This window comes from Eriocheir sinensis, chromosome 36, assembly GCF_024679095.1.
Source record: "Eriocheir sinensis breed Jianghai 21 chromosome 36, ASM2467909v1, whole genome shotgun sequence".
In the NCBI taxonomy this organism is placed as follows: Eukaryota; Metazoa; Arthropoda; class Malacostraca; order Decapoda; family Varunidae; genus Eriocheir; species Eriocheir sinensis.
Genome location: NC_066544.1, coordinates 11,909,043 through 11,933,254, shown reverse-complemented (window position 1 = coordinate 11,933,254; position 24,212 = coordinate 11,909,043). Strand labels below are relative to the sequence as shown.

General features: G+C 45.5%; 1 protein-coding gene and 2 long non-coding RNA genes across 13 annotated transcripts in view; 2 read left to right on the top strand and 1 right to left on the bottom strand.

Annotated features, from left to right (window-relative positions):
- Nucleotides 1-6,053: 6,053 nt before the first annotated feature.
- Nucleotides 6,054-24,212, top strand: part of LOC127007802 (retinoid-inducible serine carboxypeptidase-like) — a 44,892-nt gene continuing 26,733 nt past the window's right edge. The window contains exon 1 of the mRNA XM_050879170.1: nucleotides 6,054-6,228. Coding sequence (XP_050735127.1) covers nucleotides 6,069-6,228 — 160 coding nt within the window. The 5' untranslated portion in view covers nucleotides 6,054-6,068. The remainder of the gene's footprint in view (nucleotides 6,229-24,212) is intronic.
- LOC127007803 (uncharacterized) lies at nucleotides 12,156-15,587 on the top strand. The gene is made up of 2 exons (XR_007760569.1): nucleotides 12,156-13,540; nucleotides 14,002-15,587. It is a non-coding gene; the product is annotated as an uncharacterized LOC127007803 (long non-coding RNA).
- LOC127007804 (uncharacterized) lies at nucleotides 15,675-20,324 on the bottom strand. Of its 11 annotated transcripts, XR_007760580.1 has the most exons (6): nucleotides 17,506-20,324; nucleotides 17,226-17,470; nucleotides 17,086-17,190; nucleotides 16,876-17,050; nucleotides 16,738-16,842; nucleotides 15,675-16,702 (listed from the first exon to the last, which is right to left on the bottom strand). It is a non-coding gene; the product is annotated as an uncharacterized LOC127007804 (long non-coding RNA). The 11 variants fall into 11 exon arrangements; XR_007760571.1 differs by having other exon boundaries at nucleotides 16,876-17,190; XR_007760573.1 differs by having other exon boundaries at nucleotides 16,773-16,842; nucleotides 16,876-17,190.

The window sequence follows — 24,212 nt, the reverse complement described above, 5'->3', positions numbered from 1 at the left end:
TCAAGCTATTAGGTATTATTATTATCATTATTATTATATATTACTATTACTATTACTACTATTGTTATTATTGGCGTTTCATTATGACGCAGCTGATATTACAGTCGCTGAGGCATAAATAGACACAAGCCCCTTCAGTATCATCGTTATCTTCACCTTCAGCCGTCACTGCTTCTAGTAAATGTCACGTCACGTGTTTACCCGAAAATCCTGCGTGCTTTTAGGCCTATCACCTCCCATCATACACCGGCCCAAGATCTATATATATCTTGCACCGGCCAGGAGGTGTGTGTCAGTCACCGCGCATGACTCACACGCTCCTTCCAGACGCTTCCCATTTATCTTTTACGGAACGGACGCGCATTCCTTCTGAAGATTTCGTTTTTTATTTCTTTCGGGGAGGCAGCTCGAAAACAAAAACAACAGAATAAGCCCGCTAGACGCCGCTACGAACAAAAGCAGAAAGAACGAGAGGCCAAAAGAGAGGTCAATTCGGGTGAAGAGATGTCTTGATACTCTTCTCTTTGTCTTAAATTGTGGAACGGTAATAAGGAAATACATAAGCTTTAAAGTAGGTGTCATCAGGGAAGCGGTCACCTATAGCTCTTGAAATAGCATGCCCTACAAATATATTTTAAACCTATGTTCCCTTGTTTAAATTAAAGAAGAGAAAAAAAACAGGAGCCATGCACTTACTCCTGTTTATTCTAGGGGTGTTTAGTAAGAAAATAATGATGAACTAATATATAAGTGCTTGTTCAGGCTCTCAAACAACCTTTTTTATGTATATTAGTAAGGAAATTTCCACATCTAATAGACATGCTCTTCTTGTTGATAATGTGGCCTCTGCTAAAAGGAAAATAAGTCACACACACACACACACACACACACACAGACACACACATTACCAGTGGAGTTTTTGCATCCGGGGATTTTATGTGTGTGTGTGTGTGTGTGTGTGTGTGTGTGTGTGTGTGTGTGTGTGTGTGTGTGTGTGTGTTTGTGTGTGTGTGTTACCTAAGATGTTTTCGTGTGCCAGACCGTTAAACAAATAATGGGGGTGGAATCTATGGCCTGTGGTTTCCGTGTGTGTGTGTGTGTGTGTGTGTGTGTGTGTGTGTGTGTGTGTGTGTGTGTGTGTGTGTGTGTGTGTGTGTGTGTGTGTGTGTGTGTGTGTGTGTGTGTGTGTGTGTGTGTGTCCCAGTGTCCGTCTATCCGTCCTATTGTGTCTGTCTTCTGTCTGTCTATCTGTTTGTGTGGGTGTGGTTTACGTGCTTCCCCGAACTTGTCTGTCTGTCTGTCTTTTAACCACATCCTCACACTCCCGCCGCCTCCTGACGTCGCGGGGCATGGGACGGGCAGGTCGGCGCCTCGCTATCGTTCACTATCACTCACTATCGCCCGCACAATGCCACCATCACGGAGCGGTCAAAGTACGGACACGTGAACTCCAGCGAGATAAAAATAAGTTGCAAGCGTCAATAGGAAGAAAATAAGTTAGATAAGTAAAGGGAATGATATAAAAGTATGTATTATCTATGAGGAAAAAAAGACGAAGGATTTTACACACACACACACACACACACACACACACACACACACACACACACACACACACACACACACACACACACACATATATGCTTAGTTTTGAGGAGTCAGTGGGCGGAAAACGAATGGTAATAGAGTTTAATAAAAGGCAATGATATGGAAGTCTGTATTATCTATGAGGAAAAAAAGACGAAGGATTTTATACATGCTTAGTTTTGAGGGTCAGTGGGCGGAAAGCGAATGTTAGTACAGTTTAATTTAGTTATAAGCAGACGTCTATGTGAAAAAAAAATTAATAAGTGACATAAGTAAAAGTAATGTTAGTATCGTCTATAAGAAAAAAAACACAACAACTAGGAAGAACTTTATAGATACTTAGGCCGTTTAGATGTCAGTGGAGTTAAATTTAGGTATGTATAAACGCCTATATGAAAAAGTTAATAAGTAAGATGAGTAAAAATAATTATATGAATGTCTGCATCGCTTATAAGAAAAAAAAAAAAACTCAAATTATTTTTTTTATCGTTTAGCTCTGAAACTTTACTTTTCGTATTTATTTTTCAGTCTTACTTATTAAAATGACAAATTTTTTCCCTTCAAACTAGCTAGGGTAAATTTAACCAGCTAAAAAATACATTAAGACATAAACAAATCATTTCGATAATAAATTGCAGTCATTTCTGATAAGTAGACAGACTGAACACGAATACAATAAGTAAAATTTCAGAGCTAAACGATAAAAAAATAATTTGAGGAGAAAAAAAAAGATAAGCTATTTCAGCAACACGCTATGCCAGTTTAATTAAGAAAGAATATTGGACGTCTGGCATCTTGTAGTCACCTTGTATCCTTGGGTAATAAGCATCAGTTCAAAGTTAGGCCACATAATAAGTGACCAAATATTTCAACAATGTGCTTTGACAGTTTCGACAAGCAAGCAAGTCAACGCAGAACGAAGTCATAACCGATATCCTTGGGTAATAAGCTTCAGTTCAAAGTTAGGCAATATAATGAGTGGTAAAACAGTTAAACAATGCGCTGTGTGTTTCGACAAGCAAGCAAGTCAACGCAGAACGAAGTCATAACCGATATCCTTGGGTAATAAGCTTCAGTTCAAAGTTAGGCAAAAATAGTTAAACAATGCACTGTGTGTTTCGACAAGCAAGCAAGTCAACGCAGAACGGGCAGCCATAACCCTTCTTTGGACCTTGCCATAACCTACCCCCACCCCCGAGTGCTGTATGGGCGGTGAGGTTGTTGTGCCCCGAAGACAGAGGCTGGTGTTTACCCGCGAAGAATGCTTGATAGGTAGGCGACAGTAGGGGCGAGGGGAGGAGAGATGGGGAGCTGATGTCTGGGCCGTAGAGGAAAAAGGCTGAGAGAGGAAGTGTGAGGAATGGGCGGGGAAAATTCCAGGAAATTTCCAAGGTAAGAAAGGAACCGGAGGGTCATTTTGCTGTCGTTTGTTTTCTTGTATTTTACGTAGTAGTGCTTAACTCATATGACTTATCGATTATGTACGGCGTGAGTGTTAGTGTTAAAAGTAGGGAGGTGTCCCAGAGATGCCTTATAATGTGGAAAAGGATAGACAGGAGGGAAAGGAGGAAGAGGAGGGACATGTTATTTGTTTTCTTGTGTTTTACGTGGCAGTGTTTAAATTAGTGCTTAACTTATCAAGTATATACAGTGTTGGAGGCATGAAGGTAGTCAGGAGGGCAGCAGACTAAAAGCGTGTGACTACCCATGTGATAATTTTATATTGCATCGTGCTACGTGACGGAGTGCCGGGCCACCAGCGCTATCTGGCCGGCACCACGCAATACGCAGCACACACACACACACACAACCCGACACAACAATACACGACACGGGTGAGATTTCTCCGATAACACAACCTGCCGACAAACAAAGGGACGGAGGGCGTCACAGCCTCCCCACCCGCCCCGCACCGCAGCCTCTTCCCGTCACCGCCGCTCTTTCCTTCCCGGATTTATCCCACGTCGACGCCTGCTGGAGTGCCCCGCCGCGGCCTTGCCATGCCGCCGCGCCTAACAGGGACCAGTCAGGGCTGTCCAGTGTCCCAATGTTATGCTTTTAATTTTTCGGAGCGCCGTCTGGCGTCTCGCCTGGTGCCTGCCCAAGGTCCTCAGACTGAGCCGCGTTTGTTTGCTTGTTGGGCAGCGGGGGGTGGGGGTGGGGGGGAGGAGATAGAGGAAGAGGGTGCGGGGGTGGGGAGGCTTGGCAGAGGGAGGAGGCATGCGTGCTTTCCCGAAGGACCTTGGAAGCCTATAATTATTTTCATCAATGGGGCATTACGCCAACGGGACGTTGTCGCGCCCTCCGCCCTTCAGTCCCTCAGAGGCTTCTTCTCCCGATGCACTGACTGCCCCGTGGCTGCGGCTGTAAAGTCACAACACAAGCAAACACGAGGCTCTTGTATCCGTTCTGTGTTCCCGATCTCAGCCAGACGGGGCGGGGCGGTGCGGGGCGCAGTCAGGTCCTGAGACCTGACTCACCACCCTCACCCAGCCTCCCCAGCCCGACGTCGCGGGCTGGCCGAGGCGCCAAGGGAAGGCCTTCGTCAAGGCCTATGGTCAAAGCAGATTAGGGTCGAAGGTGTGTTGACCCCACGTGGTGGATGAACCCTCGGGCCCCACCCTGTCCCTGCCTTGTTGTCCAGCAACAGCAAGGCTCGTCCTGCCCTGAGGAGATAGGGGATTAGAGGAGCTGACCATTTCTGCGCTGCACTGTACCTAATGGGGTGGCTTTGAGGTTTCATGTATTTACCCCAGGGATGTAAAGCATGCATGGTATCAACAGCACGTGGAGCACGAGGGGGGTGGGGCGTCTTTTCTGAATGCGTCTACTATCTAATCTCATCTATCCCTTACACTCCTCTTGTCTGTCTTCAGCCTCATAGTCCTCCGTGATGCTGTCTTCATTTATATAATATATGTTCTGAAATTGTTACTGCATGTGTGTCCCCTTGCAGTATCCCTTCCGCACCTCTGCCCGCTAAACCCCGTTATTGAAGGTCCTTCATCTTACGGATGAAAGAATTTAATTATCTTCATAACTTTTATATACAATATATATCCTACAGGACTTTATGGAAGAGTTATCAAGATGCTTTCGGCACTCACTGGAATAATAATGAGAAAAATCGCCCACTTCTTACACGGAAACCATAATGTAAGTGTGCATTTGTTTTACAGCAAGCTCAAGGGGAATAACATAAAAAAGCCCGATAGGCGCTGCTCTGGTAAAAGGAAACGAAATAAGAGACCAGAAGAGAGGGCAGTTTCGGGAGAAGCGTCTTGCATATATATATATATATATATATAGATATATATATATATATATATATATATATATATATATATATATATATATATATATATATACTAATTTTTTTTTTAGCTCTTGAACCCCCACCCGCTTCGTAGAAAAAATAAAAAAAAAGCTCGTATCGTGGCTCATGGCAGCGCCTCGCTGGCCCTCAGTGAGTTCGTGGTTAAGTAATACTTCACCACATCCCTTCGGCCCCAGCACTGATGGGCTCTACCTCTACATAGTCCTTCTGGCTTTCGTGCCATTGATTATCATCATCATCATCATCATTCAGGGGCTAGGAACCTCCCATATTAAGATAGGCTGAAACATCTCAACTTACATTCTCAAGAAAGACGAGAATGCGGGGAGATCTGACAGAAGCATTCAAATGGGTCAAGGGTTACAACACGCAGTAATGGATTTAAATTAGAAAAGTAAAGATTTGGGAGGGAAATAGGCAAGCATTTGTTTAGTAATAGGGTGATGGGGGAATGGCATAGACTCAGCAATCACATAGTGAGTGCAGGAACGATAGCTTGTTTTAAGAGTAGACTTGATAACTACATGGACGAGGATGACAGGTGGTAGTGGGGGGGAATCTGGAGCTGCCCTGTGTAGAACATAAGAACATAGGGAAACTGCAAGAGGCGGCTAGAGGCCGAGTGGCCTACACAGGGCAGCTCCAGATTCCCCCCCACTACTCACGATGGGAGAGGTGTAGTTTCAGGGGTTTCAGGTAGAGTCTTGATCCTCGTTTACCTTCGGTACGGGCGTACGCTCCAGTACCCTGTCTCCTTGCTGCCACCTGTCATCCTCGCCGCCATCCTCTTCCACGGGCGAGGGCGGCGCCGGCGGGGCTCCGCGGCGGCCGTTCATCCCCCGCGGGGCTGTGGCCCACAACACAACATTGCAGGCAGGCAAGGTGCATCATGCATGGGTAGGCGACCACACGAAGGTCCATCGCCTCGAGCAGACACCACGTGCACGCCCCCCACCCCCCACCATCCCGCCCACCGCCACGCAGCGCATCAGCAGATGCCTTCGCTCCGATCCCTTTCTTTCTTGTGTGGGAAAAAGACTACAACGGCTTCGCTTCAATATAAGAATGAAAATCCCCGTATTGCAGCAATGTCTCACACCGCTTCACACCGCAATAACCTGTAAGAGATGCCGCCAATGACGGCATGCGGCAGCTAGCGGCGGAAGGTGCGCGGCCGTCGCCAGTCGCCGCCGCCCGTCCCTCCTCTCGTGCCCAGTTTGTTTACACTGGTGCCGCCGAGGACATGGGCCGACAGACACTCGCTCTCTTGTTCCTCGCTCTGCTGGCGGCGTCCTCCACCCACGGTATGTAATATTGGGGCAGGTATCGTCTGGGGCGTGGCGTGGGGGACTGAGGGTGCTGGGGGTGCATTTTCTGCAGCCTGGCGTGTGTTGGTGGATGGCGAGACATCGATCACGGTGGCTGGACGTCCATGGCGGCAAGGACACCTTACGTTGGGGGTTTTGGGGTAAAAAGAATGTCTGTCTGTAATGTTTAGGAGCTAATAAGGCGTGTAAAGGGTTGGTTCAGGTGTTCCCGGGCTCAGGTGTGTGAATCATGAGCGTCAGGCGGGGCTTTGTGGGTGTGCATGATGCGGGGTGGCGGGGCTCGCCTCTTACGTAACCCTGATGAGCCGCACGTCGCTGTTCACGTGAGGACAGCTCCCGGGCGCCGAGCTGACAGCATAGTGTTTAATCGTCTCCTTTGCTCGATCAGTTCTCTATCAGGAAGTCATAACCTTGCTAAAGTAGGAAAATACAGAGTAGCTTATGTTTCTTGGTGCCTAGTAACTACATAATTGTGTAGCGTGTTGCAATGCTTCAGTATCCTTCTGGCAGATGGCTGGTTGGTGTGTCATGGTGCAATCTTGAGGCAGAGGTCATTGCTGCTCAAGTTTTCTTGTAAGGGAAGACCCAGCGGCGGTTAACCAGGAAAAGCGGTAAAGCAGAGAAACGTCCTATTGTAGTGACTGGTAACCGGATATCGGTGTATTGTGTCGCAGCACTGACAGTCTGGGGTCTATTCTTCATGAAAAATACTCTTTTAGTAGCCCTAAACAGGGAAGCATAGAGGTGTATCATTTATTGGCTCCGTTGAAGAATGGTGTCACATGGAGCAATGTTGTATGGCTTCTTGGAGGCTTCATCCTTCTTGTCACGGGACTGGTGTGTAGACTTAAGTGAGGTCATGAGCTTGTGACTCAGTCTCCTTAAAGCAAAAATAGTAACTTCCTGTGCATTCATATCACAAGAGTGGGGTAAGTTTACACATGCCTCGCCATTTGTTTCAGAGACCCATATCGCCAAACAATTTGGGTCAGGCGATTGTAATACGCATGTCATGGTGGATATTATCAACCACAATTCCTTCTTCGCAGGACAGTATCTATATAGATTCAGGGCGCAGAAGGCCATTAAATTATTTCCTCATGTCCCCCTCTAATAATATAACGACGGCATCTTGTTATTGGTGCTCATCACCGCCCAACGAGAATGTCCTGTCTGTCAGCAGCTCCGTGGACACATTCCCCACCCCACTGCTAACTTGGCACAGCTGAAGAAGGCGTCTTTCTCAACCCTGATTGCAAGGAAGAAATGCGACGTCACTGAATAACAAAGCTGATGCCTCTAATACATCTGACAGGAGCTAATCGTCACCTCATTTCACTGGACTTATAAATACAGAATCGCTTCATAAAATCTCAAGCCCCAAAAATATCACGAACATTAGTTATGGTCATCCCCCACGCTCCCCCCCCCCCCCCAAAAAAAAAGACATGCCCCAACACGTCAAAATGAAGCAGTCGTCACCTTCCCTTCGCACCTGTTACTGGAAAACCCACTCAAGAGGCACAAACCAAGGCAGTCGTTCAGGTGGAACTCGTTTGTGGGTGAATAGAAAGTGGCTAATGGAGGGTAAGATCGTGGGGGGGAAATCGTGGGGGGGGGGGGGGCATGTAAGCAGGTTAGAGAAAACTTCCCTTCTCCCTCCCCCACACATGACCATGACAAAGGAACTAGCCACCGTCTGAGTCAACAACAGGGTCACGGGGCCGCTAGTCCACCGCAAGAGGACAGATTATAGCTACACGCCTTCCATGGGGGGCAGAAATCCTTCGCGCGGGGGGGGGGGGGGGGATGCGCATCACCCTCCTGGCAACAGATGAGACGCTTTGAATGGGGAGCAGGATATACGCTGCGTAGGTCGACCGGACGAACGAACATACGGTGCGTAGGTAGTGATAAGGGGGATATCCGTGTACTGTAGACTGTTACTGGGCTTACGGGTTCTTTGAGACGTTCCTGGATGATGCTTGTTTTTTTTGGGGGATGTTAAACCGTACTTATGCATTTCTCCTGATGGGTATGTGAGTGAAAGGGTGTTCGTGGATGCTGTTTAAAGGGATGCATATATATATATATATATATATATATATATATATATATATATATATATATATATATATATATTTCTAATATCTATAAAATACCTATTTTAGTATGGAAATAGGTTTCTAACGAGTGTATGTGTTCGTGGATGCTGTATATAACCACAGATGATCATTCGTAGGGTCTGTTTTTAGCGAGGAAATATCTATGTTTGAGGAACGTTTGCCTTGGCTGAACAATAAGGGGAAGGCTCCAATCTTGGCTACTGGCCCGGCGGGGGGTGAGGTAGAGGAAGGCAGGCGGGGAGGGGGGGAGCGGAGCGGGGCGGCATGTGCGCACCCAGCGACCTCTGTTCCCCCCAGTCAGTTTGTACTCCGCGTCTAGCTCCCCCGCTACCTATCTTTCGTTCTTCCATCTACTGTTTTTTGTTCTCTCCCTATCTGCTATTCAAGTCCATTCTTCTTTCTATCCCATCTTCCTTTTTCTCTTGCCCTATATTATACACTTCATTATCAGCTCTCCCTATCTTTCTTTTTCTTCCATCTACTTTTCTCTCCATATCTTTGTTGCTATGATCTAGTTTCTCTCTTTCCTTTCCCTTTATCTCTTATCTCTTCTGTTATAAGAACATAGGGAGACTGCAAGAGGCCGAATGTCCTACACAGGGTAGCTCTAGATTCCCCCCACTACCGCCTGTCATCCTCGTTCATTTAACTATCGTCTACTCTTAAAACAAGCTATCGTCCCTGCACTCACTATCTCCTCCATACCTTTCTTCTACACCTCTTCCTTTCTTTACCGCGCTCTTCTATCCACCCTTCTCTCCTACTTCCTTCCACCTCTGTTCACTTTCCCATTCCCTCGTCTTTCTCCCAGCTGCGTCCTGTCGTCTCTATTTGAAGGGGAAGGAAAGGGAAGGCGGTGGGTGCGATCGATGTAATGCAGCCACGGACGGAATAACAACTTGCCAAATAGTCTGTCAGTCAGTCAGTCAAGTCACGACCCCAAGGCCACGTGATCAATATTCGCGCCTCGATACACACACACACACACACACACACACACACACAGGAGGGTTAAATTATCATGTGTAGTACTACGCATGCAATTTTAAAGGGCGTGAGTGTTGTACTTTTATCTACATAACGCTAATCTATGGTAACAGAGGCTGGTTTTATGAATAGCGCCGTAATCTGTATCGTAAGCAGTGCCATAAACTTTCTGGTAATAACTTACAGCCTATGAAGTGTAGCAAGAGAGAACATACTTGTTGTCTATTAAGGAAACTGGGAGATGGTGTTACACGGGATATATTATTGCTTTCCTGTACGACGTTTTCTCACTCACTTTATACACGTAGCTTGTATTGCTGTAAAGATTAGCTGAACGGTGTTGGAGACGCTAATAAGGGAGGTATTTTGGTCTTGATGGCAGGCTTGTCCTTGGCTGGTTAGACGAAGTGATAAGGGCGCTAATGATAACTGTAAACTATTCTTGATGTCTGAGTAGTCCCTCTTTCGTTATTCACATATTTCGCTATTTATTCTTATTATTCGCTTCTTCGTTATTCAGTTGTTCATCAAGCGTTTCGCGGGTTTCGTCTGATTATCTTTACATTTCGTCTTGGGCAGTTTCAGGCCTATATTAGAATCCTTTCGTTTGGTTGATAAGTAGCTCGGTTCAGTTAAGGTCAAATTTCGGGTTTTTAGGTAAATGGATGTTTAAAATTTGTCACAGTTTATTAAATGCAAGTTTCGCCCTGGTGTGCATGTGACAACGTTTATCGCCTTCGCTATGGGGTGGCCAATGAAAATTACGACCTTGAGAGAGAGAGAGAGAGAGAGAGAGAGAGAGAGAGAGAGACTGCTGAAGCTTGTTGTCCAATTCAAGATATATTATTAGCTACAATTGCGTGTGTGTGTGTGTGTGTGTGTGTTCGTTCATCGTTTCATGCGCTCATCCGAATACAGCCAGACCCCGAAACAATCTTCAGTCCTTATCCATTACTCCGTACCCTAAATCCGTCCCCTTCCTTGGCAGTCCCCATATAGAAGCACCTTATCTCTTCCGGAGCCGTCCAGGATGTTTATAAGAAGTTGAGGGCAAGATGAATCCTCCCCTCCCCCCGCCTGACAGCCATCCTTCCTGCTCTCAAAATAAAAATAAGCCATATAACTTTCATCAGACATAACCAGTTCGTCAGTATGTTACAATGAACCGTTATTTGAGTTCGTTGCGCTCGACTGTTGAGTTTTTGCTGTTGTGCCTTAGGTTTGCTGTTTTCTTGGACGTTGCTTTCACACACTCAACGACTCTGGCGCCATATATATTTTTTTTTTACAGCAAAGAAGTAGCTCAAAGGCAAAAACAGGAGTAAAAAAAGCCCGCTAAGCACGGCTCTTGCAAAAGAAAATGATTATGACCACTGCAATTGTGACGCCATGACTGCATTCCAAAATCATTCAATTACTCAACCATCTATGACCTAATCTTTCCACTGACTGAGCAGAACTATTCATCTCATCAATTAATTACTCAACTACCTAAGGCCTAATCCTTCCACTGATTGGGTAGACATATGCCTCATCTCTTACGTCTGTCAATTACTAAACGATCTAAAAACATACTCCTTCTATTAACTGAGTAAAAATATACCTCACCTAATCAGTTAATTACTCAACTACCTAAGACATAATCCTTCCACTGATTGGGTAGACATATGCCTCATCTCATATCTATCAATTACTAAACGATCTAAAACATACTCCTTTCATCAACTGAGTAAAAATATACCTCACATAATCAATTAATTACTCAACTACCTAAGACATAATCCTTCCACTGATTGGGTAGACATATGCCTCATCTCATATCTATCAATTACTAAACGATCTAAAACATACTCCTTCTATTAACTGAGTAAAAATATACCTCACCTAATCAGTCAATTACTCAACTACCTAAGACCTCATCCTTCCACTGATTGGGTAGACATATGCCTCGTCACTTCCTGTCGTTGATCTATCATTCCTAACGTGTTGAGTGTTGCTGAGTAATCAATCAGTGCCCTGGCAGGTCTTGAGGACTGATAGCGGTTTGACACATTCACTTTTATCTCTCTTGTGAAGGACTGTTGATGATTGCTTGCTGAGTGCGCTAAAAAAAATATATATATACCGTGCAGAATAGCTTATGAAATGAAGGTCGTTATGATATTATGGTCGCCCTGCATATTTAGGTTTGATATTCACTTTCATCTGTCTTAATGTACTGTTGAGGATTGTTTAAGATGCAGTAAATCTATATAGTACGTACTGTAGTTATGAAAATCGTTGTTATTCTATTCGTTCTGTTAGGTTTGACGAAGTTTTACCAGTGCAGTTAAGCCATTTTACTGATCGCATGTGAAGTTGTGCTAAATATAAATACTTATCAATGAAGTGAAGGTCGTTCGGCTATTCTGTTCGTTATGTTACGTTTGACGCGCTGTTTTGCCGGTGTAGTTAAAGCCTTGTTGCAGGTCCTTATGTTAAACCGCCTTAAATCTACCTATCTGTCAAGTGAAGGTCAAGCTGCTCTCTTCTTTCTGTCCGGTTTGACGCTCAGTTGTATCCTTGTAGTTGAGCCTTGTTGCAGACCACGTGCTAAGCCTGGTAAAACTCCCCCATACGACTACTATCACGGCCTTGAACCTCAGCGGGCCACGTGTAAGTACAGCGCCCCGTCAAATACTTGTTTTAATACGACCTTTTTTTATATATATTTTTTACATTAGAGAAAGTAGTCAAAAACAGCTCCCGAATTGAAAAGTTAAAAAAAAATTTTAATACGACCTTTTTTTTATATATATTTTTTACATTAGAGAAAGTAGTAAAAAAATAATGGGAGAAATGACACAAAATTGACAGCTCCCGAATTGAAAAGTTAATGGAAAATTGTTTAATACGGCCGTTTTTTATTTTTTTTAACATTAGAGAAAGTAGTAAAAAAATAATGGGAGAAATGACACAAAATTGACAGCTCCCGAATTGAAAAGTTAATGGAAAATTGTTTAAAACGGCCTTTTTTTTTTATTTTTTTTAACATTAGAGAAAGTAGTAAAAAAATAATGGGAGAAATGACACTAAATTGACAGCTCCCGAATTGAAAAGTTAATGGAGAATTGCAAAAGACCTAACAGAACGAATAGAATAACAACGATTTTCATAACTGCAGTACGTATAGAGATTCAGCGCATCTTAACAAGCAGTCCTCACCAGTACATTACAAGAGATGAAAGTAAGTCTGTCAAACCTAAATATGCAGGGATCTTATGTTCTTATGTTCTTATATTCTTTTAGCTACCCAGGTCGTTGTGTTCTTGGTTATATCATTCTCTCTCCTGACATCTTCGGTTTCACGCTGCTTCACCTCCATCGTAAAGTCTCGGTACCTATGAATTTGTTACTTGTTGAGCAGCGCGGATCAGAGAGTGGAGTATCAAGACACCTCCCGAACCATTTCTGAACAATCTTTCTTCTTTACAGGGGGATGGTAGTTCTTGCCTGCTTTCCCCTCGTTATTTTTTAGTGCTTTTTTTGGTTACGTAAGCAGCGTGAAGCAGAGAAAAATATCAAAATATGTTACGAACCGTTTCCTTGTAATCTTTTGCAATTCACCATTAACTTTTTAATTCGGGAACTGTTACGTTTGTGTCATTTCTCTCGTTATTTTTTCACTACTTTCTCTAATGTTAAAAAAAGCCGTATTAAACAATTCTTCATTAACTTTTCAATTCGAGAGCTGTCAATTTTGTGTCCTTTCTCCCGTAACTTTTTGACTACTTTCTCTAATGCTAAAAAAGAAGCCGTATTAAAACAAGTATTTGACGGGGCACTGTACTTACACGTGGCCCGCTGAGGTTCAAGGCCGTGGGTGATAGTAGTCGTATGGGGGAGTTCCGTTGACGGGGCCCAGTGCCGTTATGTAATGCGAGGGAGGCGTGAAAAGGCGTTATGTAATGTTTTGGTCACGAAAACTACCAACCAAACCAGCAGACTAAACCTGTGTGTGTAGCGCAATCACATGCACCGTGACTTTCACCCCCTGATAGCTTATCGATACTCATACAAAATATGTATAAATCTGACCGCCCCGCCGTGGATAGAACAGTTCCGGGCTTGAGGCGATACAGAACACACGCTCGCTCGCTCCCTCCCTCCGCCAACAGGTGTCCACGTCTCGATAGGTGTGTATACGTATTACTTCACCTTCGCTTTGTTCGATACACAGCCAAGTGGGTAGAAGTGTTAGAGGTTAAGTTGGTGATTGGAAGTGTTGTTTGTGAGTTTCGAAATTACTGGAATTGCTTTATATGTTTCGAAAGTGTGTGTGTGTGTGTGTGAGGAGCTTTCGGGCTGGGTGAGGTGAGAGGAGATTTAGGGCTGAGTGAGGTGAGAGGAGCTTTAGGGCTGAGTGAGGTGAGAGGAGCTTTAGGGTTGGGTGAGGTGGGAGGAGATTCTAGGGCTGGGCTGGGAGGGAGGAGATTCTAGGGCTGGGCTAGGAGGGAGGGGCTTTAGGGCTAGGCAAGGGGGGATAAGTAGGCTGGGTGTGCTTGGGGGGGGTGAGGGTAAGGCGCATCTTTGAGATTTGTTTGTTTATGCATGTTGGGGGGGCGGTGAGCTTATAAAGGCTTGGTTTCTGCGACAGGACTGTAGAACTCTGGGCAGCGCCACAGCGATCAGACGTTCAGTGACTTTGTGCACGAGCTGGCAGCCACACTCCTTGAGCCTGACGGAGCAGCAGCCACACTCCTGAAGGAGCCTGGACCCCTGGACCAGTAGCAGCCACACTCCTGCACAGCACATCCTGACGCAGCACTAGCAACATACCGCCGGCGAAGCTTAGCTAGCGACAACCACTCCTGAAGCTTGACCCAACAACACTGCTTGAGTCTTGAGGGACATCCACGCCCCTGACACAGCATTGAGGACTCCTGCACCTCCCGACAAGTAGCGACCCCGTACACTTTACGTCCTTCACGGCCTACAGCGGCGACATTCAGCCTACCAGCCAGTTGAAACTCGTGATGGAGCGCCACAACCCGCCCCGCACCGCCAGCCTGCCGGTCAGCGTGCCCCCAGCCAGATGGAACCTCTCCTCCGTCGGGGGCTCCTCCACCCGCAGGAAGGCATGCCACGCAGCCACCGGCCAGACACCTTCCACGCCCACCCCGCCCTCCACACCCGTGCGGGGAGGCAGCTGGTGGTGCAACAGCTGCAGAAGACCAAGAGAAGAGTGCGAGTGTTTGTGTGTCATCTCCTAAGTGCCTCCTGGGCCGCCGTGTGTTGAGGCGGCGCTCCTTTCTACTCCTGCTGGTGCCCGTGAGTACAGATCCTTGTGCCGGGAGGACGGAGCTTGTTAGATGGCTCCCGCCCCGCCTTGGTGTGTGCTCCGGGGGATCGAAGCTGGTGTTGAGATGCAGTATGAAGGCTCGTGACGCGCGTGTGTGGGTTGAGTGCTTGGTGGGCGCGTGATCAGTTGACTGCCGCCTGTTACATGTGGGCGGCAACGTGTGTGTGTGTGTGTGTGTGTGTGTGTGTGTGTGTGTGTGTGACAGAGAGCGAGAACCCTCGTCTTAACAGTATTGTGATGGTGCATTTGGATCCAGCCGAGAAATACCAGTTGTCAATGCAATTATTTTTGTACGTTACTTAAGGATGTTTTATACGGCTCCAGTTGAGTCCAGATGTGTTGTGCCCGACGCAGTGCTAGGCGTTCCGCAAGTGTCTTGTCGTCCCCGCCGTGTGCCAAGAATGTAATGTGTTGCTCAAGTCAGGTGTTGTATTGCTTAGCCGAGGCACGGTATTCACCTTTCCATACCATAGTTACTGTATTTATTTAGCTCATACTTCGCGAGTTTGTGTGTGTGGATGGAGTCATGGAGTGCGCAGGTTGTCGGAAGATGAATGTGTGTGTGTGTGTGTGTGTGTGTGTGTGTGGAGATGAAAGTGTGTGTGTGTGTGGACAAGGAAGTAAAGTAGGAGGATAACATGCAGGATGCCTACACTGTTTCAAACTCTTGTGCTTATATTGGTTTTCAAAGCCGAGGGTGACATGATCCTCTCGCCTCCCTACCTTCCCTCCCTCCACACTGTCAAGTTCCTACGTCAGGTGCTGGTGGAGGCGAGGCTGTGACACCCGGGACAGTCCTTCCCCGTGTCGTGATGCAACCAATCTTTTATACTTGTACACCTTTTGTGTAATTTGTTGATTAAAAAAAACGCATATGAAAATGTATTATAATTTCCCACTCTAGGGTAAGCTGTTGTATTTGGGAGGCTTACTGTATTTGGGAGGCTTACTGCACACACACACACACACACACACACACACACACACACACACACACACACACACACACACACACACACACACACACTAACAAAAGGCCCGACAGACCGGCGTCAGCTACTATGCTAGTGATTCACCCCTACAAAACCGGTTCTTCGTGGCGGCAGCAGTAGTTGGACAGGGTAGGGGAGAGCGGAGAAGCTGGCGGGTTGGGATAGGTTACTGTTATAAGGGTGAGGTTGAGGCAGGAGACAAGAAGGGTGAGGTTGAGGCAAGAGACAAAATTAGACACTGGATAACAACACTGCTCACTTGTCTACCGCTGGTCTATAATTAGCTGTTACTCTACAAACAAATTTTAGTTGAGTTGCTGGGTGGAGGCTTCAAGGACACTATAAAAATGGGATTAAGGGACCAATGATTACTATAAATAGCTACATATTTAGGGGTATTATGACTTGGGGGCCCCTCACATCGACTATTCCCAAAAGCTTAAAAAAAAAAAATATCCGTTCTCATGAGTGGTATTTTAGATTCATGGTACAGAAGGATCAAACTACCACCAGTCGTAAAACTACCCCTGAAAATGCCCGAAATTCCTACGAAAACAGTCGAATGTGTGTTTATGGGAACCAAACTTAAAATATGGCCCTAACGTATCTGGGGCGAGCCGATAGTCTTAACACAGACCGACCGCTCGAGTCAGTGAGTGGCGCCAGGTAGTCGGAACACGCGGCTCACCTACGGCCCGGAAGTCTACGGCGACGGATAGGAAATGATGTTACCTGTGAGCGTTAGAAAGGTGGGCGAAGGTGGACGAGCTTTTTTTTGTTTTTTTTGGACAATGGTATTAGTTGTGGTTATGGTAAATAGTTAATAGTATGTGAAGTGAAAGGAGATCAGGATATAGAGGAGTATGCAATGGATAGTTAAAGGGAATAACACTAAAGAAATGATGGTTGTTAAGTTGAAGTTGATGGTCGGGGTCATAGTTGATGGTGTTTTCATTCAAGGACTTATCTCGCTCTCCCTCTCATTCCTTACCCACACTACTGACCTATCCCTGCCTCTCTATCCTTCCCAACTACTGACCTATCCCTGCCTCCCTATCCTTCCCAACTACTGACCTATCCCTGCCTCCCTATCCTTCCCAACTACTGACCTATCCCTGCCTCCCTATCCTTCCCAACTACTGACCTATCCCTGCCTCTATCCTTCCCAACTACTGACCTATCCCTGCCTCCCTATCCTTCCCAACTACTGACCTATCCCTGCCTCCCTATCCTTCCCAACTACTGACCTATCCCTGCCTCCCTATCCTTCCCAACTACTGACCTATCCCTGCCTCCCTATCCTTCCCAACTACTGACCTATCCCTGCCTCCCTATCCTTCCCAACTACTGACCTATCCCTGCCTTCCTATCCTTCCCAACTACTGACCTATCCCTGCCTCCCTATCCTTCCCAACTACTGACCTATCCCTGCCTCCCTATCCTTCCCAACTACTGACCTATCCCTGCCTCCCTATCCTTCCCAACTACTGACCTAACTCTGCCTCCCTATCCTTCCCAACTACTGACCTATCCCTGCCTCCCTATCCTTCCCAACTACTGACCTATCCCTGCCTCCCTATCCTTCCCAACTACTGACCTATCCCTGCCTCCCTATCCTTCCCAACTACTGACCTATCCCTGCCTCCCTATCCTTCCCAACTACTGACCTATCCCTGCCTCCCTATCCTTCCCAACTACTGACCTATCCCTGCCTCCCTATCCTTCCCAACTACTGACCTATCCCTGCCTCCCTATCCTTCCCAACTACTGACCTATCCTTGCCTCCCTATCCTTCCCAACTACTGACCTATCCCTGCCTCCCTATCCTTCCCAACTACTGACCTATCCCTGCCTCCCTATCCTTCCCAACTACTGACCTATCCCTGCCTCCCTATCCTTCCCAACTACTGACCTAACCCTGCCTCCCTATCCTTCCCAACTACTGACCTATCCCTGCCTCCCTATCCTTCCCAACTACTGACCTATCCCTGCCTCCCTATCCTTCCCAACTACTGACCTATCCCTGCCTCCCTACCCTACCCCAAGCCACACTTTCCTATGGTGATGGGGGTTATGGTGTACGGTAAATATTTTCTTATGGTGACAGTGGTTTTTGGAAATAGGTGAGTACAGAATGAGTAGGATAAAGGGATGGATCACAGAGGATAGGTAACGGTTACTAGTATGGGTAATGAAAACGGATTTGGATATGGCCAAGCACACAATGGGTAGATCAAAGAAAGGATAGGTCGCAAGTTGGATAGAGAGGACACGACGAACAGAAATGGTGGCTGTCGCAGAAGATTAGTGGAAGTGTACTTGGATAACCTTGAGAGTACAATTACTTGCTTATGAGATGCTTACAGAGGCACTGAGGATGGGCTGGTATATAATGTTTGCTGGATGTTGGAAAAAGAGAGACAGATCAGAGTAGATGATAAAGTAAAAAGGATAGATCACAAGTTGTAAGAGTATGGAGAAGTGGTGATCATATTGCCATTAGCTGGATGTAGGATGAAATGGATGTGTTGAGTGGATGATGGGTGCAGGTGGATGGGGGATGGGTGTTAAGCTTCCGTAGAGTAAAATAAGTCAGTTTACGTTAAAAAATCTAAATCTCCAGCAAGACGAAATGTAAAAATGTCCTAACTAAGGTTTTTCAGGTGAGCAGGTATGAAAAAAAAATGAAGGTAGGCCTATACACTCATTTAATTTGCGATGACATTCTTACTAACGAGGCAGGAAGAAGGAGAGAGAAAAAAAAGGTCAAGGATGCAGGATTGGTAAAGAGTAAGATCGAGTACTTGACACAGCGAAGGGGCGAGTTACCCAATGCTATGGTAAGGTGTTAGTTGTGTTAGGCGGAGATAAAGAAATGGGTCAGGCGTGGTGTGCGTAGTTGGAAGCTGCGACGCATGGAAAGTAGGTGGCGGAGAGAGAGGTTACAAGGTGGCATAGGAAGAGAAGAGGTAGCCATATTATTGTTATTATTATGATGATAAGCTACCAAAGCCTCCCTTCAGGGTGCAGATACAACAAGTTGAACCCCATAAAATACCAAAAGGTACCGGAGAGAAGCAAAGGCAATGAATAGTTAAGAAACTCCAGTCAAAGCCAAAAGGAGGAAAAATTAAATTACTGTTTCAATAAGACATTCACACGAGACTTAAATGTAGAAATGTCTGCAGAAAGGACAATCTCGTTGGGTAACTGATTCCATAGAGAGTAATATAAGTGGCGAGGTTACGGATATTAGCCAGTGGTATTGGTTGGTGGACAGGAAGGCAGACTGATAGATTGGTGTAAATATGAATAGTTTTCCTGAAGTATAGAACCAAGGAGGACGCTTCAGCCAAAGAGGAAAATGCCTGAAATATGGAGCAGAACAGACAAGGAGAAGCAACGGCAAATGTGAGGGGGCGAGCGAGACTGATTGGTTTCCGTAGTTTCATCATTATTATTATTATTATTATCATCATCACCATTAATCACTGACTGTTAGATATGGTTAGGATACAGTATATAATCATAACAGAAAAAAAGATGACTACGTGACTCATAGAGGATAGAAATGAAAACTAGAGTGACTAAAAGAGGGATTAGGGAATATACAAGTCACTGGCATGAGGTGGCGGCTGGTGAAGGGCTAAAGGGGATACATGATGTGGCTGGTAAAAGGCTAAAGGGATACATGATGTGACTGGTAAAGGGATAAAGGGGATACATGGGATGGTGGTGGTGGGTAGGGGGTTTTAGGGGAAAGAGGGCAGAGAGGAATGGGCTAGATTAAAGGACAGCGGGGCAATCTGCAAAGTGTTGGGGATATCTGGAGACAAAAAGGAAACGGAGAGAAGAATGGTAAAGCTGGCTAAAGTGTTCCTCGCGCAGTGCTGGGAAAAAAAGGGCACAGATGCTTAAATGAGTGACCATTGCAGTTAAGAAAGTGACGTAATACTGAAAAGGAAAGTGTAAATAAGAAGGAACGAGAGGAGGAGGACCTAAGAAGCGATACAAAGCGTTACAGGTCAGAAGAAGAATATATAAGGGGTAAAAGGTTAAAAGGGAAACATGATCTGGCTGGTAAAGGGCTGAAGGGATACATGGGGTGATAATAAAGGGGTACATGACGGGCAGGACTCGAAGGACATGATGCAAGAACTGGTTTAGCAAGGTTATGGGTGAATGGAACAAGATAATGAGAGGGGCGAGATCATGCAAACACGATTATAAGGTGAAATGAAGGTTACGAACAAGCTAAAGAACAGAAGAGGGTGCTGGAAATGAGGGTTAAGTCTTTCTTATTTTGCTGTTGTTTTTGTTCTCTCATTTCTCCCTCTTCTGGGTCTTCCTACTTCTCCCTTCTCTTCTTCGTATTCTTCTCTCCTCATACTTATTCCCTTCTTTCTCCTCCTCCTCCTCCTCCATAGGTGAATGAAAGAACAAAATCAAACGCATAGATCATTATAGGTTTGAAATGTTAGATATATGTATGGAAAGGTGGACTAGCTTCTTACTACTCTCTCTAACCTTGAATAGATGGGTAGGCATTTTAGGCCAGGCAGAAGCAGAGATAAACCAGAGAGATAGACAACAGACAAGGCTGGGCAATGTGAATGTGTCTGGCGAGGGAAGGGAAGGAGGGTGGGAAGCATCAGGCATGGGAGGGGTAGGAAAGTGTGGCTTGGGGTGGGATACGAAGGCAGGGTTAGGTCAGTATTTGGGTAGGGTAAGGAATCAGGGGTGGGTAGGGGTAGGGTACGAAGGCAGGGATAGGTCAGTAGTTGGGCAGGGTTAGGTCAGTACTTGGGTAGGGTAAGGACTCAAGGGTGGGTAGGGGTAGGGTAAGAAGGCAGGGGTAGGTCAGTGGCGTGGGTAGGATAGGAAGGCAGGGATAGGTCAGTAGCTAGTAGGGTAAGGAGTCAAGGGTAAGAAAGGGTGGGTAGGGGTAGGGTAGGAAGGCAGGGATAGGTCAGTGGCGTGGGTAGGATAGGGAGGCAGGGATAGGTCAGTACGTGGGTAAGGAATGAAAGCGAGATGAGTCCTTGAACGTAAACACCAACAACGTAAACACCAACAACAAGAACACACACACACACACACACACACACACACACACACACACACACACACACACACACACACACACACACACACACACACACACACAAGACGAGAGAGTAGACAGTCATGATACGCAGTAGACAGCCTTCTCTTTCTCCTCCTCCTTCTACGTCTACTTTCCCCTCCAGCCTCCTCCTATCTGCTCACCCATCTACACCTCCTCCTGCTACTATTTTTTTTACTACTCCATCTTAGCCTCTTTCTTCCTCAGTGTCTTGTTCTTGTTCTTTTACTTCTGTTCTGCTTCTTCTCTACATCTTTTCTTTTGCTTCGTTTTTCTTTATGATTTCTTTTTATTCGTATCTTTTATTCCCTCGTCTAATATTTACTCTCAATCTCCACCATCCAATTTTTTGCTTATCAGTCTATTCCTACTCTTCTCCTATTCCTCTTCCTCCTCCTCCTCCGTTTCCTTAGTTTTGCTTCTTGTTCTTGTTTTCTCTTACTTCTCCCTCTTCTGTTTTTTTTCCTATTTATCCTTTCCTTCTCCTTTCCTCCTTCTCCACTTTAGTCTTTTTTATTTTGCTCTTGTTTTTGTTATCTTCTCCCTCTTATGGTTCTTCCTACTTTTCCTTTCCTTCTTTCCTTCTCCACTTTAGTCTTTCTTATTCCCTTCTTTATCCTCCTCCTCCTCCTCCACTTCTCTCCTCACACTTATTCTCCTTCTCTATCCTCCTCCTTCTCCACTTCTTTTCTTCTCTCCTCTCCTCTCACTTCTTTTCTATCCTCCTTCTCTTCTCTTCTCTCCTCATACTTATCCTCCTCCTTCTCCACTTCTTTTCTTCTCTCCTCTCACTTCTTTTCTATCCTCCTTCTGTTCTCTCCTCCTCCTTATCCTCCTCTTCTTCTCTTCTCTTCTCTCCTCATACTTATCCTCCTCCTTCTCCACTTCTTTTCTTCTCTCCTCTCACTTCTTTTCTATCCTCCTTCTGTTCTCTTCTCTCCTTATACTTATCCTCCTCCTCCGTCACTTCTCTCCACTTCTCTCCTCATACTTATCCTCCTCCTTCTCCACTTCTCTTCTCATACTTATCCTCCTCTATCCTCCTCCCCCTCTTCCACTTATCTCTTCATAATTATCCTCCTCCTCCTCCTCCTCCTCCTAATCTCCCGCGGTGCAACACGAGCCGGATTTTCTGCTGATCATCTTGACTAGTTTCTTATTTTTTTGTTTATAGTATACGCCACTGACCGACTGGCGCCAAGAGACGGCTTTACGACCCATCCAGTTATTTGCTTGTGCGCGTGTGTGTGTGTGTGTGTGTGTGTGCTGGGGTGGGTGGGTGTGTTTGATAAGCTCAGGGAGAGTTACATGTGCAAGCAGTAATATTCTCTCTCTCTCTCTCTCTCTCTCTCTCTCTCTCTCTCTCGTAATTAACGGTTCCTCTTCGTAATACTTTTCGTGAATTCTATACTTTCATTTTAATTCGCCTGTTCACACTACTGCATTCCCTCTCCGGCACGACCTTCGCCTGCACGGATCGGATACGTTTTAAAGGAATCTCTGACCATCGAAATACCTATGAACGGAAACTTTCAATCTTTTTTTTTTCTTTTTTTTTTTTTACAACAAATTAGACAGCTCAGGGGCACACAAAAAAAGGAAACAATGATAAAAAAAAGCCCGCTACTCGCTGCTCGCTACCTGTCGGGGAATAAAATCACCTCAGTAAATTTGCTTGGCTAGAAAAGTAAGGCGACACACGAAAAGGAATGTGAGTGTGTCCGATGCATAGCTAGGGACAGAGTGGGCGGATTGATTGATTGATTATTGGGGCGTTCGTTGCTTAGCGCCACAACTGCAAGGTCATATGGCGCCGAACTTACTGATAACCTTTATAAAACTAATAAAAAAAAAAACACTAATAAAACTAAAATTAGAAACGTATAAAATAAAACAATAAATAAAATAAAATGAAAATAAATAAATAAAACTTAAAATTAAAAACGTGATAAAAACAACACTAATAAAACTATACAAAACAAGTTAAAATTAAAGACATGGAAAAAACAACAATAAAAGGTCAATAAAGCATCAATAAAGTCGCATTTTTGACAAAGAAAGTAAAGCAACAAGAGTGAATGTGAATGGGTCGGATGCTGGGGACAGTGGGTGAAAATAAAGTCACATCAATAAAGTCACAATTCTGGCAAGGAAGGAAAAAGAAAGGTTACAAAATCAGAGACGTGTGAACAGGTCAAATTTGAATGTGAATTTGAAAAGTGAATGTGTTTGAAGCGTGGCTGGGGAGAGGCAGAGTGGGCGGCAATAAAGTCACAGTTTTGGCAAGGAAGGAAAAAGAAAGGTTACAAAATCAGAGACGTGTTAACAGATCAAGCAAAGACGTGTGAATGGGTTTGAAGCGTGGCTGGAGAGAGAGAGAGAGAGAGAGAGAGAGAGAGAGAGAGAGAGAGAGAGAGAGAGAGAGAGAGAGAGAGAGAGAGAGAGAGAGAGAGAGAGAGAGAGAGAGAGAGAGAGAGAGAGAGAGAGAGAGAGAGAGAGGCAGGCAGGCAGGCAGGCAATAAAGTCACAATTTTGGGGAGCAAGGAAGGAAAGTGTAACAGAGAGTGTGGCAGTGAGGAGTTGAGAAGCAGTAGAGTGCAAGAAGAATGAGATGTGAGAAAGAGAAGAGTGAGAGATGAGGAAGAGTGCAAGAAGAGTGAGAGATGAAGTCGAGGTGAAGAAAAAAAAAAGAGTGCAAGGGTGAGTGATCAGACAGAGTGAAGATGGGAAGGAGGAGAAAAAAACACGATCCAATAAGAATTTTCCTGGTTACCCCACCTTGTCCCCCTCCCTAAGCAGTATACAGTATAGCAACTTACACCGCTTCAAACTAACGTAACACTAAGAGAGGCCAAGGGTAGGATAGTAGGAGGCAGCATACAGTATAGCAACGTACACCGCTTCAAACTAACGTAACACTAAGAGAGGCCAAGGGTAGGATAGTGGGAGGCAGCATACAGTATACGGCCCCTGAACGTAAGGTAACAGAAACAAAAGCAAGGGTAGGTAAGTAGGTTGGCAAGCATACATAGCTACATCGTCTAAGTCTAAGGTATTAAGAATGGCTAAGGTAAGGTAACAAAGAAAAGCCAGGGTAGGTCAGTAGTTGGCAAGCATACTCGTACATGGCTACATCACCTCAAACGAAGGTAACAAGAAAGAAAGGATACGGCAGGTCAATAGTTGGTAGGACGTACGCGGTTAAGGGCAGTCACACATCAAGCGCATGCACAGAACGTCATCTTGTAAACAACACCCGTGACGTCAATGGCCATTATCTAGATCGCGCCAAGAACTAGACTCTCCCCCACACCCCCGCCTGAAGGTCGTCTGAAGAGGTCTAGTCCACCCCAAAAGGCCAACCAACGTCGACATAACTTGCCTGCTTC